Source organism: Archocentrus centrarchus, chromosome 17 (assembly GCF_007364275.1).
Source record: "Archocentrus centrarchus isolate MPI-CPG fArcCen1 chromosome 17, fArcCen1, whole genome shotgun sequence".
Lineage (NCBI taxonomy): Eukaryota > Metazoa > Chordata > Actinopteri > Cichliformes > Cichlidae > Archocentrus > Archocentrus centrarchus.
In genome coordinates this window covers 20899389-20915578 of record NC_044362.1, presented here as the reverse complement: position 1 = coordinate 20915578, position 16190 = coordinate 20899389, and the positions used below count along the sequence as shown (strand labels likewise).

The following is a 16190-nucleotide window of genomic DNA, read 5'->3' as shown; positions in this document are numbered from 1 at the left end:
CACATCGGCTTCAGCCAGTACACCTGGAACGAAAGCAGAAATTAGTTTTGTCTTTGACAAAATGAAATGGATAAAGAAAACTGTCTTTTAGACAAACAGCTTCAAGCCGTCTGCTGACACTACCCAGTGGTTTTTCATTTTGCCTGGTATCAAAGCTTGTCCAAAGGAACAAGCAGGGTTGATGCCACATTCAGTGAAACTTATCTGTAAATGTAAAAACAAGCAGTGTGTGAGTGTGTGTGTGTGTGTGTGTGTATATATATATATATATATATATATATATATATATATATATATATATATATATATATATATATATATATATGAACAGTGCTTTACATCAAAAAGATTTTTAAAGCTGCCAGGAGTCTATTTAAGTAGTTTCATTCAATCAGTTTTGGCACCAACGACCAAGGCACTGAGTTGTTTATCTGCAAATTGTGTTATGTTTCCAGGCAAATACTCTTCAAAATGGTTATTGCCAGACCTTTATTAAAGTTGACACATGTTGCTGACTTGTGTTCAACTCAATGTGACACTTTTGCAACTGCCTTTGCTGCACTTGCTTTCTGAACCCCTAGTGCACCACCCAGACACACATACACACTCTGCAGAATTGTGTAATATAGCAGGAAGGAAAAGTCTTGAATCATAAATGGAGGGAAATCGCTCTGCCAGAGAGAAACCCACCAACACTGACTGTACAGGATATCTGATTAATATAGCTGGTCTCAAGAATGATCAAGATTTATAAACTGTGCAAAAAGCTTTAGGCAAGCTTCAAACGCATGCCATTTTCCCTGAATGGCACCCTTATTCACCCTCAACTTATTAAACTGAACCCTTCAGTGTGTGTTTTTTTTTTTAAATATACAGTTAATGCATGCAATGATATCAAGAGAATGGAGCACAATCAGCCAACTTAACTGTGGTATTGTTTTCAAACACATGCAGATTGTGATTCTTTTACAGCTGTAAAGTGCCCAAGTCCCACTGACTTCCCCAATAGCCAGGGGCACAGAGCCTATAACATCAGTCCTTCACAACTATGACACAGAACCAGCTAAAGGCAAATTCTGCTCCTACACTGAAATTTAACTAAGGCTTATGCTGGATGAAAAGTCAGAAGACAAAGGCAGCCTCTTACCTCATTAACGCTAAGATTCTTTGGGCTTATACCCAGTCACAATGGCACAAACTGGAACTGCCCAAAGTATCTGAGCCAGGATGTAGCATGCATATCTTAGTGCACTGATCTGGCAGTTAACCAGAGTGCCTGCAAGATCATAGTGTGCTCTGCTCATGTACCTCAAACTTTTATACTTGCCACACTGGCAAGTATAAAATTCGCTTTACTTCCACCATCTTTGCTCCATGAAGACATGTTATAATGTAGATGCGTCACTATAGTTTGTGCAGAAGGGAGGACTAAGATGAAGCAGGAAAATGTGCTGTGCAAGACTTCATATGACAGACAACTCAAGTTGTAGTAACTTTATTTGATGCAGCAGCATTTGTTTGATTCAGACTGGCTCCTTTGATTATTCTATATCTCCGTCATCCTCCAGAAGGGGTTCAGTTTGGCATTCCTGTTTTGGAGCCTGGGAGAGCAAGATTCTTGCTTTTTCTCTGAAGCTCTCATCACTGGGTGCCAGTACATAATTATACAGAAGCGCGGCCACCACGCCAGCACTCAATGGTCCAGCCCAGTACACCTGAAAAACAAAAACCCCATCCCAGTTTTAATAGTGACTCATAGGCCTAGTGACAAATATGACATTTTCAGCTCTACAATACATACCCAGTGATCAACAAAAGACTTCTGGATAATTGCAGGTCCAAAGGATCGAGCTGGGTTGATACCACATCCTGTGTAGGAGATCTGCAACCCATAGAGGAAACCACCACTTGTTTTTCTGGCTGTACATCAGCTGATTACATGTAAGGCTGATATACAGTCAGTTCAGTCCAAGCCAGGCTATTGTATCAGGCCACTGCAAGATAGAGAAACCATCTGCCAAATTAATGACATGGGAGATGGAGGGTTTTCATGTACTCACCCCTGCAAGATGTCCAAGCGTTACAGCGAATCCAGTCACTAGAGGTGCAAATCTGCCAGCATTACGTCTTTTGTCGCAGACTGCTACCATGCACAGGACCAGCTGAAGGGTGAGCATGAACTCCATGCCAAAACCTTGAGCTGGGCTGATACCATTTAGCTACAAATAATACAGAAGTGATTGGGTGATTTTTTTATGGCCTACATTGTTGCAAAAAAAGAAAACAAAAACAGCCAGATAACCAGAACTACTTTTAATGTCACTTCAGCACTCAATTCAAAGCACACTGCTCAGATATACTGCTCCTCTCATTCTCTAATGACAGAACTTATTTTGCATGACAACTACAAACTAATACTTGCAATATGAAATTTATATATGAAAATCAGTTACCAGCAGTTAGCAACCATTAAAGACCTAAAGAGTTAAAATTGTCGCTGAAGCAGGCTGAAGGCAATTCTTCAAATGCCTCAGTCCAAGTACTAAATGGCATTCATTGAGGCAAACACTCAGGAAAATTGGAAACGCATGGATTCCACCTTACCTTGTTAACACCAAGTGAATCATTATATTCTGGCCTAACACCATACACAATGGCACTGCCAACCACTGCCCCCAACATCTGAGCCAACATGTAGAAAAGAGCTTGGAGAAGACTGATATGACAGCTGGTCACTAGGCCCAGGGTGATGGCAGGATTCAGGTGGGCACCGCTAATGTGACCTATACACTCGCCTAATGTGGCAAAGGCCAAGCCGAAGGCAAACGCCACTTTGATCTCATGGTCAGGGCTAGAGTCATTTGGATCTCCTACTGCAGCAGAGAGGCCGACGAAGATAAAAATGATCATTCCCAGACACTCTGCCAGAACTGCCCTCCAAAACGACCACAGTTTAATCTCTGACATGGCTACTTGGATAACGTCAGCCTAATGCAAACAAACAGATTTCAAGTAGCATCAGAATGCTACAGACTCTGGCATACAAATTTTGCTCTCCCAGCAGGCCACCTGAATAAATTCTGAGTGACAATGACTGGCATTTATCAAGTGTGTGGCTTTAACAAATCAGGCCTGATTAGAAACAGCTGAGAGATGGGCATTTCACCCAGTGAGAATGACCTCCAGGTCTCCTGCTCTGCTCATTGCTTTTCTAGTTTACCTGAAGGTGATGATACTTTTGCTGCTTTTCAGAGCACATTTAAGACAAGAGCAAACCACACCGACAGCTCGTTTAGCAACAAAAGGAGGAATTTAATTTAATGGATCAGAGAAATACAGAAAGTCTGTTTAAAAAACAATGTGGTAAATTATCTGATTGTTTTCATTTTAATTAATAGAACCAAAGGCTAAATTTATCAATTAGTACAAAATATCACATGCAGCAGGCAGCAGCTTGCAATTATAATTTTATCCATTGCTTGAGTCATCTTTAAATTAGCATTTTCATTAATACAGGAATATAATTTAAAATTTCATAACAAGCTATTCAAATTACTAAAGGCTGATAATTTTAAAAAGTAATGCATGTTTAAAAAAAAAAAAAAAAAAGATTATGGAAATCATTGTCAGTCATTTGGATTAAAAAGCCAAAGGAGACAATAGATGAGTGTAGGGTGTAGGTGCTACCGTCATGCAAAACGGTTTTCCCATCTTTCAGTCTTCTTGTTCTATTCTGAGCAGGGGCATGCAGTGCTGAAGTTAACATCAGTCATTCGCCACTGTGAAGGAAATGGGAGCTTTTGAATTCATGACAAGGAAACCAGCCCCCCTGTTCCACTTTTCTGTGTGAAGGAACTGGCAGGTTAAAGGGTCACACTGCTTCTTGTCTTCGTTTTAGCAGGAAGAATGAGAAGCCCTTCATACAGTCACATTTTACTTGGACAGCATTGCTTCACACTCCATTTTTCTTTATCAGACAAATGTAATTTAACTTGCACATCATTCTGAGAGTGATTCTGTTTTTAATGTTGGCTTCATTGTAAATCAAATAGTTTCCTATCTGAAATCAGCTTGAGAAAGTTTTGAAATGTGTTGCAATTTTGGCTATGTAGTATGTTCAGTCAGGAGAGACGCTGCATAACTGGGATGATACAACAATTAACATATAAGATAATATATAAGACCATGATCAGATGTAATAAACTGAACCTGCTGTATATTAAAGCAAATGCTACTGAGGATACAGGATGTTATGATTTTCAGTCCTTTGACCTCTCCAACCATATTTCATTTGTTTAAAGATCAGCTTTTTATCTTTTGGCACAGACATATCTTTAAAGGTACTCCTTCATTCTGTAGTGTGCCGTAAGCTCAGTATCCTCCCCGGGTGGTGGAGATCTCATTTTGGGGGCCAATGACCAATGAGATCAGAGCCTAAAAATGTCTATCTGTGCATACACATAAGAATTTGTCCTCTGCAAGTTGCAAGTTTTAATGGAGCTAAATTAATTGACAGGGCTTACAACTGAATACCACAAAAATAGCACATGATTTCAGCCCTCACCATTTACACTCACCAGACACTTTTTTAGGTACACATTCTAGTCTTTGCCTAGTTTGGTCATGTCTGAAATAACAGTTCTCTTAATTTCAGGGATTCTGCAGAGTTCTTCAATGGAGCCGTGGAAGCCAAGTTTTTTAGCCAAACCTGGCAGGGCGTCAGGATCAGGGACCACAATGGCAATCAAGCAGGACTGCAGGACAAGCAGGACTGCAGGACAAGCAGGACTGCAAATCCATTAACTGGATTGCAATCTGATGACTACGGAGCCCATATGAATCCAGTGAACTCGTTGTCATGTTCACATGAAAATGTGACATGGTGTGTTATCCTGCTGGGAGCAACCATCACAAGATGGGTCAGCAACAATACCCAGGTGGGCTGTGGTGTGTAAACGATGCTCAGTTGGTACTAAGGGGCCAAAAGTGTGCCAAGAAAATATCCCTCACACCATTTTACCACCAAAAGCCTGAGCAGCTGATACAAAGCAGAATGGATCCATGCTTTCATGTTTGATATGCTGTGCATTCAGAGATGCTCTTCTGCATACCTACATAGCATAGCAGTCTGGTTATTCTCTTATGACATTAACAAACTATTTTTGCCCAGAGAACTACTATTCACTGCTTATGTTCTCTCTTTTTGGCCACTCACTGTAAACCCTAGAAATGGTTGAGAAACTTGCAGCAAAGCAGCAGTTTTTTAAATACTCAGATCAGCCTCTCTGGAACCAACAACCAGGCCACATTTAAAGCCACTTAAATCACCTTTCTTCTCCATGCCTAATTGCAGTGAGTTGCTGCCATGTGATTGGCTGATTTGATATTTGCATTAACAAGCAGTTGAACAGGTGTACCTAAAAAAGTGAATATGACCTGTATTAGACGAGTAGATTGGTCACAGAGAAATTTGCCTTTCATTTAGTGGTGTTATTTCTGGCTGTGGAGAGAGTAGAGCCCACCAGAGCTTACCTTAATCCCTTGCCAGTGGGAAGATCTCATCATGTGAGCATTCTCCCGTCATTCCCCCTGGCATTAAAATGTAAATAAGATACAAAGAGGTTTCTTCCCCAAATTTGGTCTTCCAGGGCCATACGTACGACTACATATGAAGATGTAGCCCCTCAAATGAACCCCAGAAAGGGTTTATTATGGTGCTTATAATGAGAGGGGGGCCTCAGCCTACTAACCAGGAGATTATAGGATGGACACAGATGATTTAATCAAGCAGAAATGGAAGCAAGTCAAGTATATAATCAATATGTATGCTGGTCTGTTAGGCAGAGTAAAACAGCCCTGACAACTTCCAGTTGCTTTAAGACAGGCGAAAGAATGAAATGAAAATAAGGTGAATAAAAAAAATGTAACTACATCAAACAGTTTGACAAAATTGTGATATATAAGTTTCTGTTGTTTGATTAATTCATCAGCAAGTCCAGAGCATGAGATTAAAGTGCTTTGCGCAGAAAAGACTCTTGCTGAGCCTAAGTGGCTTTCCCTAACTAATGACCTAACTAATCTACATATGACATATTTTCCTTCACTACCATCACGAATCAATTATATTATCTGTTATTATAAGCGAGAGTAGCAAAGTGCAGAACGAAGACAGATTCATCAATAGAGCAACTGCAAGCCATTTCATCCAGCTATCAAATATAGATCTGATTCATGCTGGTTACACATTTTAAATTCCTTGCATGTTGACATGTCCTTCTGAAGTAACAGACACACAGACTTAAAACACAAAGCAGTTTGCTTTAGTTTGTGGGACATGCCTTTTAAATTTTGTTTTTCAAGAATGGGTTTTGATTTTCACTGTACATAAATGCCTTCATATTAAAAAACAGTGCGCACACTGAATGAGTTACCATAGATCATTTTGGTATGCAGCCAAGATTAATGAAGGACAGGGCAGTCAGTACATATATTTTCATAAAACAGCACTTTCTGTCAAAGAGCCTGAGCCTGTATGAGCTGCAGCACCTGGCCCAGAGGGGCTCCAACCTTGCATAGCAAGCCACAACCTATATATCATAGTTCAGCTGAATCCCCTCTATTAGAAAATGATGGTTGTGGTCGCCACAGATGTGCACAAGAGTGTTTAATTAGTTTGTTTCCATGGTAACCCCCTTTATTTATAAGAAAAACTTTAGATCACAAAACAGCTCACATTTCTTCTGTTCTGCAGGCAGACATGAAACTAATACCACTACCACTAATACCAAATTGTAGTTAAATGCTTGGTCTTTCATTTTATGTAAATGCATGCAAAATACATCATTTTCATGTTAATTAACATTCACAAAATCAATGATTTAATTAAAAAATATGATTTTGATGGGTTGTTAGAAACTAGTATACAATACCCAACTTGTGGTATAGTAAGCCATAACCTGTTTATCTTTGTTCATCTCTATTCAAAAATGACACTTGTGGTCGTCACTGATGTGCATGAGAGTTTTTAATTAGGCCATTTCTATGGTAACCCCTTAAATTGATGAAAAATCCATAGATCAAGAAAAATCTCTCCCATTTTCTTTATTTTGCTGCTGGAGACATGCCCCTGATACCAACATGTAACTAAATGGTGTGTTCTTCAGTTTATTATAAAGTTATATAAATTACCACAAATATTTAAACATTTTTATGAATATAAATGTAAATAAATTATAAAATTATCATGAATGAATGAATTATTACATGAATTATGTGTGATTGTGCCGTATTGTGTGTTTAGCTTGAGTAAAACACAGGGACAAAATGCACTTTAAACACTGTGCAGCAACTCCCAGATGTTACTGCAGAGACCACTTTGCCTCTTTGTGGAGAACACAGCAGAAGCTTAATACTGACCTACTGTGCTAAAGTTCAACAAAATGCTGCAGCCAGTGAAAGGAACTTGAGTGGTGGAGGAAAACTGCCACATGTTAAGATGGAATAAGAAGTCATTTTGATTAAATGTCTGAGTCTCTTCCCAAAGTGTTGAATAAAGCTTAAGTGTAAGTTCAATAAAGAAAATCGGTATTCACTCATCCGCCTGCATTCCTGGGTGTTTGGGCTGTCTATTCTTCACATCACTGCCGCTTTCCCATGTTGCCAAACTTAGTTCTGTCATCATCACTCTGGCTCAGTCTTTTTCTTGCCTGCTTTCTGCGAGCCCATCAGTGCTCTAAATCTCACTGCTCTTATGGCGCTCTGCCTTTCAGACTCTCATTTGCGCAACCCACCTCTTCCCCATCTCCACCTCATCCTGGCTGGTTAGAGATCCTTGTCCAAGTCTCCACCTGCTTCAAGTAGGGCAGGACCGCTGCCACCAGGCTCCCAGAGTCCCAGAGTCTGGTGGCGAAGGCCCTACTTCCCACTGTTGTTGGACTCTGCTGTGGTATATAGCGTCATCAGAGTCTAACTGCCAAACAGTTTATTCCTCAAACTCTGTATTTCAATAAATCATGTTCAGTCCTACTAAATGACCTCTCCTTATTGAAGTACTAACATAATACCCAACTTCAGTTGTAGAGCTAGACTGATGATGAAGATGATGAGGAGTACCAGTAAAAGTAAATATTAATCAGTTGTTGGCCATATATTTTACAAACTGCTTGACTTCTTAATTAAACAGGATACGGTTGACTTAAAGCTGGGACCTGGAACAAGACACTTGCACTTTCTCTGGACTCTGTTTCCAGGGTTTGGAAAACCTAGCCCATCATTTTGAAACTTTAGCCAAATTCCACATTTGAGGGAAGACATGGTCAGTGTATAATTTTTTTTAGCACTTAAGCTTGTATTTGTCTTTTGGAAGGGGCTTGTAAAAGAGATGGAAGACAGGAAGCCTGTCTTTTATTCTTTTTCATCTTCTCCAGATTTCTAGTTACTGTAGCTTTAATTAAAATTCAGTACTATCAGGCAACATTAATCATTATCTTTGCATGAGCATTCAATTTTAGGTGTGATGTCAGTTTCCCACTCAGATTTTTTCTTCTTTTTTTCTTTCTGTTTTTTAAAGTTGTATGACCTTTTTATTCGCATTCCACATTTTACATTTCATGGACTGTGGAATGCAGACCACTGTAGTTCTATTTGTTATTAAATAAAACCAAGACTCGATTGCCAGCTGTCCAAACCTTTCTGTGCCTCAGGGTTGGTCAGATTTCTTAAAAATATGTAAAGGAATTTGCACAACTAAATAACAACTAATGTGGGTCATGCATGCAGGTTTCCTTGTGGAGGCTGCAGGTCAAAATCTCATTTTAGTAGCACAATTATTTTAGTTATTGTGGTGATTACATAGTACATTTTCACAAATGAGCTTATGTGTAATGAAATCACACACAGTCAGCCTGGCACTATAAATAGTTTTCTGCATTCACTGTGTGCGCAGGAGGGTTGCAAAACAATAGATAGGATATCCTTTTTTTTAAAGGAGCTTCTGTATGTGTGATAGGTTTGTGGTCATTGCACTGAATAGGAAAAACCTAATTCATAATAATATGCATTGCAATAAAGAACATAGCCTTTTTAATATCTAGTGTTTTATTTTACTTAAAAAAAAGTCAGTGCACACACAATACATTATTCATCAGAAATAAAATGTGATTCCGGCACATAGATATATGTATACAAAAAAATGGCTCACAATGGAATACTGATACTGGAAAAAACAACACTCAACTCTGTTGGGAATTTTGGAGTTAACATGTTCGAGTGGCACTTTGGATAAAAACTTTGTGCTCTTTCAAACAAAGGAGTGAAGCAGAAAGGAGGCACTAACTGACCCGTTGACCACAATCCTTATTGGTTACTTGAAAACAGCAGAAAAACACCAACATACTAGGCTGAATTCTAGAGTTTTTGTACAAGAATATAGATATATACAATAACATTTAATCTTTGCGTAGCGCTACTTTGACATCATCTCCACACCTGTAGCATCGTTGCCTCCGTTAACATCATAGTCACCCACTGGACCACTGACCAGCACCTTCATGCGCTCGGGGAAGTCATCAAATTTGGGAGAAAGCAGGAAATCATACAAAAGAGCTGCTGCTACACCACCACACATCGGACCCACCCAGTACACCTACAAAGGAAAACTCTGATCAATCTCTGGAATCTTTACAACACAAAGAAAAACACAGAGATTCCAGACTTTTGTCAATATTTCTAAATGAGAAACAATAGGAAAGTTAAAAATGATTAACATGCACAGGAGGATTCACAAGTAATTGAGTCATCTGTCTGTCATGGAGTTATTGAATTATTTAAGCTTGACATATGACATGCATGCAGAATAATGGGAGGTATGTGTAAAGTGCTTTCCCCTCTGACTCACCCAGTGGTCTGTAAAATTGTTCAGGACCAAAGCTGGACCGAAGGAACGAGCAGGGTTGATGCCACAGCCAGTGTAGCTGATCTGCAATCAGCAACAAAGAGGCAACATAATCTTCAGTTACGTGGTGTGGTGACATAACAGAATCCTGTCATATTTGCTTAAATATGCACATTTGCTTACATATGACTGAGGATGAATATAAGGTACAACTTACAGCTGCCAAGTGTCCCAAGCAGACTGAGAGGCCAATGGCCAAGGGTGCAGAGCCGGTGACATCACGCCGTCTTTTATCAGTGACTGCAATGACACACAGCACCAGCTGGAAGGTTGCCAGAAGCTCTATGCCCACGCCTTGGCTGGGTGTGACACCGCTGAGCTGTAAAAGTTAAGAGAAGAATCTAAAACAACACTCTGTCAATCTTTGTCATTTAGATAGACTATTTCCTATCACAACCATTTCCTATCTAGCAGCTGCTGGCATTGGCCAGGAGCTCTGACAGCAGTTTGGCAGTGCTGCAAAGTGCCACATTGCTTGTTCATATTTCTTTCGTGGAAAACACGATTATTGTGGTTCACATTATGTGGGGCAGTGCAGCTTCTGGGGGCAGATATCAGGTCCTACCAGTCTTGTTTTTCAGTAAGGAGACAGCTGTGGCTGCTCATTATAGATTGCATTAAGTAATAACTGTTCATTCATTCAATAGTTATGTTGAGAATTCTGGTATGCAAAACCTCAATTTCCAAAAACAGATTGCCAAAATATAAGTGGGTGGACATTCTGATATATATTTTTTAATTTCTTTTAGCTGTTGCAGCATGGCATACTTCAATAATGTGTCATCACTATTCATTAATAAGTATTGACAGAATGTCCCAAGAACAGTATAATCAGTGCCAATTCAGCACTTACATCCTCTCAAAAGTTTCAGTTTTCACTGTGAAGGCACCTTAAGGACATAATGTTGTATCATCATATTGCTGTGCATTCGTGTTTGTTATTAATGCAGGAATGTTTTCAACTCTTTTAAATTACATAAAATCATGACATGAAGTTTTAAAAAGTTTTTACTTACAGAGTTGAGGCCCAGTGCATTAGTCGCATTAGGACGTGTTCCATACACAATACCACTGGCTAGGGTTGAACCCAACATCTGGGCTATAATGTACATGACAGCCTTGAACACACTGATCTGGCAGCTGGCAAGCATCCCGAGAGTAACTGCAGGATTCAGGTGGGCTCCACTGATGTGGCCTAAACTTTGGGCCAGTGTGGCAATTGCCAGTCCAAAGGCCAGTGACACCTTCACCTCCTGGTCTGGATTGTTGTTGTTTTTGTTCCCAATAGCTGTGGAGATGCTGAGAAAAATAAAAAGGGTCATCCCAACCAGTTCGGCCAGAACTGCCCTCCACAAATCCTTGCTCTTGAACTCTCTCATTTTGGCAGCTGTGGGTTGGAGCTGGTCCTCTGTAAAATGTACTCACAAACAACAGCAACAGGCTGCATATATAAGGCATGGGCTGATAATGGTTTGTGGGCGGGCTTTAAAAAACTGAAAGAGAGGGCCACACTGAATTAATGAGAAATTCAAAAGACTGAGCTCTCCCTCTCACCCTCCCTCCTCCTCTCCCTGTCCTCTGGCCCATCTCATACTACCCTCCCTGTGCAGTACTTTTCAAATCCTTTGTGAGTAATAGAACTGAGTCTTCAAATAGTTACATCCAAAGCTACATTTTCCACTCATGTTTTCAGAAAAGCCTTTTATTGTGAGGTTTTTAGTGGCAAAAAAAATATTTTTGCTTTAAATAAAGACACACCGATTCATAGAAACAGATTTTTAAACTTCTAAAATTTAAATGTTCCTGTTTTTATTTATTCAAAAGTTGCAAAATTACATTTTAGTGTAATTTCATTCTTCTGTGTACTCACACCTTGGACTGCACATAAGGGAGTGAGAAAGAAGATAACACCCAAATAGTCATTTCAGGCTTCACTCTAGCTCCACAGATAAGGTATTCAACCTTTACAAGACCTCTGAAATGACAGTTCACAAGCCAGCCTGTGACAGAGAGACACACTTTAAGTGAATGAAACATTGGAAGAATCTTTTTAAGTAAAAAAGGAATACAATGGAACCTTGAACAACAAAAATGAGGACTTATAAATGACTCAGATTTTCAGTCTAAAGATAAGTAAAAATATTTTTCATGCCACTGGATTCGAAAACATTGATTTGGAGTGCATAATCTTTTGGGATTTCAAATGGGGCACATTTGTTATAGATGGTAATAGTAATTCATTAACTGAAAATATGTTATCTAAATAATTATTAGTTATTTGGTTGACAGAAAGTTAAAGCATGAGTAGGGGCAGAGTGAAACATCAACTCTGTGAACTGAGCTGCCTGCTACACCTGCCCCCCAACTCAAGGCTATGAACAGCAGCCAGGCTGCTTTTGTAGGTGAATTTCTGAGGACAGTGAAGTGCCTGATTCAGTTAAAATTACAAATTATAATTTCCTTTGCAGTAAACATCAGCTGACTTGGCATGTAGGACTTACAGTATATGTTCACACTGTCTTCATTTCCCTTCTTTAACCACCTAGAGTGACCCATAGAAGTGAAACTCGGCTATCAGCCTCCAATATTATTTAGATCATTTTAAGGTCTAATTTAAACTATTTACCCCCCTCCCCTGCTTATTCTTAACATCTTAATCTCTCAAGTAACTTTAAAAAAAAACATTAAAACTAAATGACTTTCATTTTCATTATTTCGTACTTTTGTCTTTGTCCATAAGACCCTTGTTTCTTTTAATCCCTCTATTTTGTGTCAACTTTTAGGCAGCATCAAAGCATTTCATTTAACAAAAGTATGACTTTGTAATTATTAACTGTCCCAGCATGTACTTTTACATCACTGACTCATATCTGGCATGTCCTGGGAGTGACCTGAGACTCTGACAGAGGCAAATTCACAGCTGTTGCGTTGCACAACCTTTTTTGTAAGGGAAGGTTGCAGCTTTTGGAAATCTGCTCATTCAGTAACATGTGCGTTATCTTTGATGTTGACATTCACTGACCGTAATGAGTTTCTGTAATATCCTCCTGAGAAGTGAGTAAAAGAGTGTCTTTAAATTTAACTTACGGTCTCAGGAGGATATATAATAAGTAAACAGCTACTTTAACCTGCTCTCTTCTTCACAAGGGGTCGCCACAGTGGGTAGCTCTGCATACTTGATTTGGTAGATTTTTATGCTTCCTGATTCAACCCCAAAGGGATTTGTAAAAACAGACTGGCTGAATAAATGTGCATCAATCACATCAAATCCACAATAAATGATGATTAATGGCGAATGACTGTTTTACTGGAAAATATCCTTTTTGAAAATCGACTTGGTCCATACTATCAGCGAGTCATTGATGCTGGTGATAATCACTGTGAGTGATTATTAATAGAATAAATGTGCAGAATCGTCTGTATTACTTTTGCAGTAGATTACAGAAAGTGATGACCGTCAATGAGTTCCAGCTTCCCATCAAAAATAGGAGGAAACACTTAACGTATGCTAATTTTGTGTATTGGATCAAAAATATGTATAATGTCAAATTGCAAAAGGGAAAAAAATGGCTGTTTTACGTTGATTGCGTTGCACATTTCATTTGTCCTTTTTGCATTAAACCAAAAGTGACAAATTGCCCGATGAACAGCAAAGCAAAAATAATGTGCAGCTGCAATGTCTACTTTGTCTTTTGATAAACAGAGAATAGAGAGAACTTAAAGATTCGACTGCTTGTACATATTTCATTCACCTGAGAGAGAATTTACCTGATTTGTTTGATAATGTCCAGAATGATGGTTGCTAGCCAAAAGGATGCATTTACTGTTACAAAACAGAGCAAGTAAAATAGAAATCCCCTTTTGGAAACATCAGCAACAACGCCCAAACTATTTTGCGTCAGTATCATTGTTTGATCTTCCTGGAATATGTCCAACTTCAAAAGAGTGCAAGGTGTTTCAGTTTCAAAAGGTTTTGAAAGACTGCCAGGTAGTCCAAATCTGTTTGATTATGACTGTCATGTTTTTGACCTGAAGTAAATAATTTTGGTCGTAGTGTTAGCCTGAAAGCACTGGCACTGAATACAGACTGCCTTAATCTGGCTTTGCTTATAGTGACATTTACGTAAACTGAAGAACTGGGTCTCCAGAACTGAAGAGATGTTTTTTTGATAGAGGACCAGTTCTTCAAGCTAGATTTGTCCTAGTGCACATTTTATTCCAAAGCAGCTGGGTGCTATAGATAGGACCCCTTTATTGCCTTTGATATGCAGTAAAGGTACTGGTGCAAAGTGTTTGAGGACAGGTGAAGTCAGAAGGCAAGGTTGAGAAATAGTGAAGCACAGACAATGAATTATGTGCATGCACAAATGGTTAAAGTTTAGTGCATTCATGGGTGCAGTGCTCTGGCAGCACAGTCAAAAATGAAACGTGAATCCCGTCAAACCTGGTGTTACTTGCACTCAGTTATATGAGCTTCGATCAGTCCCAGCTTTTCCACATAGAGGCAACATTAGCAATGACTTACTAACATTTAAGAGCCGACCTGATGGCTGGTTAAAGAGCTACTGAATGACTTATTAATCTCTGTTTGTCTCATTGGATTGATGTGCATGTTTTCCCTCCTCTAGTATTGTCTTTTCTCCAAGATGAAAATTGAAGGAATGACATGAATTTTCACCAGATTTACAAAGTAAGATAAAGAAAGGTAGCCCCCCCCCCCCGACTCTGAATTGGATAAGCTGAAGAAAATGGATGGATTAATGAATAAAGAATGGCAAACAATGACATGTTGCCAACACTCAATAGCTGAACAACAATGTCCAAGAGTTAGGGTTCCGTTCCAGATGGAAACTGTCCAAAATAAATTCAGGAGCGGATTTAGGTAATGCAGTGACGTATAAAGATATGTAGACATGCGTAATCAGTGGGTAGAAGAACTAAAAGATGCAAACATCTGTTAAAGTACTTAAAGCTTTATTATAGACTTATAGAGTGCAGGAACTTACTTTAAACATGACCTGTTGTCATTTTGTTATCATTTACATCTTCATATATTCCTATTCAGCTCACACTGGACCTTTCTTCAGGTCCTCAGCTCATCCTCTGTCTGAATTAAGTTGTCTTAGCTCCTCTAACTTTAGTGCCACCCTCCTTAAGGATAGCTTTCTGCTGATTGGCTGGCCCTCATAAACAGAAGGTTTGAACAGCAGGTGGGTTGAGTTTTGTGCTCCTAGCTGTGTACCTGAGATGACTATATTAGGATTATCCCTGCTCACTGAAGAGGTTATAGCTGTGGCAACACCTGGAATATGAAGAACAGCTGTCGCCTTCATCAGGATGAAAGACCAAAATGCAAAGGTCAAGTGATAAAGTTATTCTTCATACTAAGATAAGATAAGATAAGATAAGATAAGATAAGATAAGAAATCCCTTTATTGTCCCACAATGGGAAATTCCGTATATCAGCGGCAAAGGTATAGTACACAGCACTAACAATAATTAGGATACAATAAAATAAAAAGTATAAGAGGCAAAGTAGAAAGTAGAATGATTAAAAAAATCTGTATAAACAATATGTATCGGTATAAATAATATGTACATAAAGATTATGTTACAAAATGGATTACTATGGACTATTTCTGGGGGCAGTGCTGGTTAAAAAGTCTGACTGCTGCAGGGAGATAAGACCTGCGATAGCGCTCCCTCAAATATTTTGGGTGCAGCAGCCTATCACTGATGGAGCTCAGTGTCACGCATGGGGTGGGAGTTATTTGACAACAATGGAGTACAACCTTGCCATCATCCTCTTCTCTGTCACCACCCCCACAGTGTCCAGGAAGCAGCCCAGGACAAAGTTGGTCTTCTTGAGGAGCCTATTGAGTCTTTTCCTGCTCCCCCAGCACACCACACTGTAAAAAAAAAGGGCTGATGCCACCACAGGGTCATAAAATATTTGGAGGTAGTTCCTTTGGCACCAGTCTGAGAATCCCCATATTAGCTCTCTGTATTCCTTGTCATCCCTGTTATGTATGAGACAGATAATCGCAGAATCATCAGAAAACTTCTGCAAATGACAAGTGGGTGAATGGTAGGAGAAGTTAGCGGTCCCTGATGATGTGATGTACCCTAATAAAAGGGCCCTGAGCTTTTGACTCAAAAGCATTACTTGCACATTCTCTGGGCTCATGATTTTAAACTTTGGTCATGTTTAATTTGAACTATCTATATATGTGACAGA

General features: G+C 39.3%; 2 protein-coding genes across 2 annotated transcripts; both read right to left on the bottom strand.

Annotated features, from left to right (window-relative positions):
- Window positions 1–1485: 1485 nt before the first annotated feature.
- Window positions 1486–3063, bottom strand: LOC115795414 (aquaporin-1-like). The gene is made up of 4 exons (XM_030751310.1): window positions 2605–3063; window positions 2061–2219; window positions 1802–1882; window positions 1486–1715 (listed from the first exon to the last, which is right to left on the bottom strand). Exons 1-4 carry the CDS (start codon window positions 2965–2967, stop codon window positions 1542–1544), a joined length of 777 nt encoding a protein of 258 aa, XP_030607170.1. The 5' UTR covers window positions 2968–3063; the 3' UTR covers window positions 1486–1541.
- A 6015-nt stretch (window positions 3064–9078) lies between these two features.
- Window positions 9079–11389, bottom strand: LOC115795413 (aquaporin FA-CHIP-like). Its single transcript, XM_030751309.1, has 4 exons — window positions 10969–11389; window positions 10110–10271; window positions 9896–9976; window positions 9079–9643 (listed from the first exon to the last, which is right to left on the bottom strand). Exons 1-4 carry the CDS (start codon window positions 11329–11331, stop codon window positions 9464–9466), a joined length of 786 nt encoding a protein of 261 aa, XP_030607169.1. The 5' UTR covers window positions 11332–11389; the 3' UTR covers window positions 9079–9463.
- Window positions 11390–16190: the final 4801 nt, after the last annotated feature.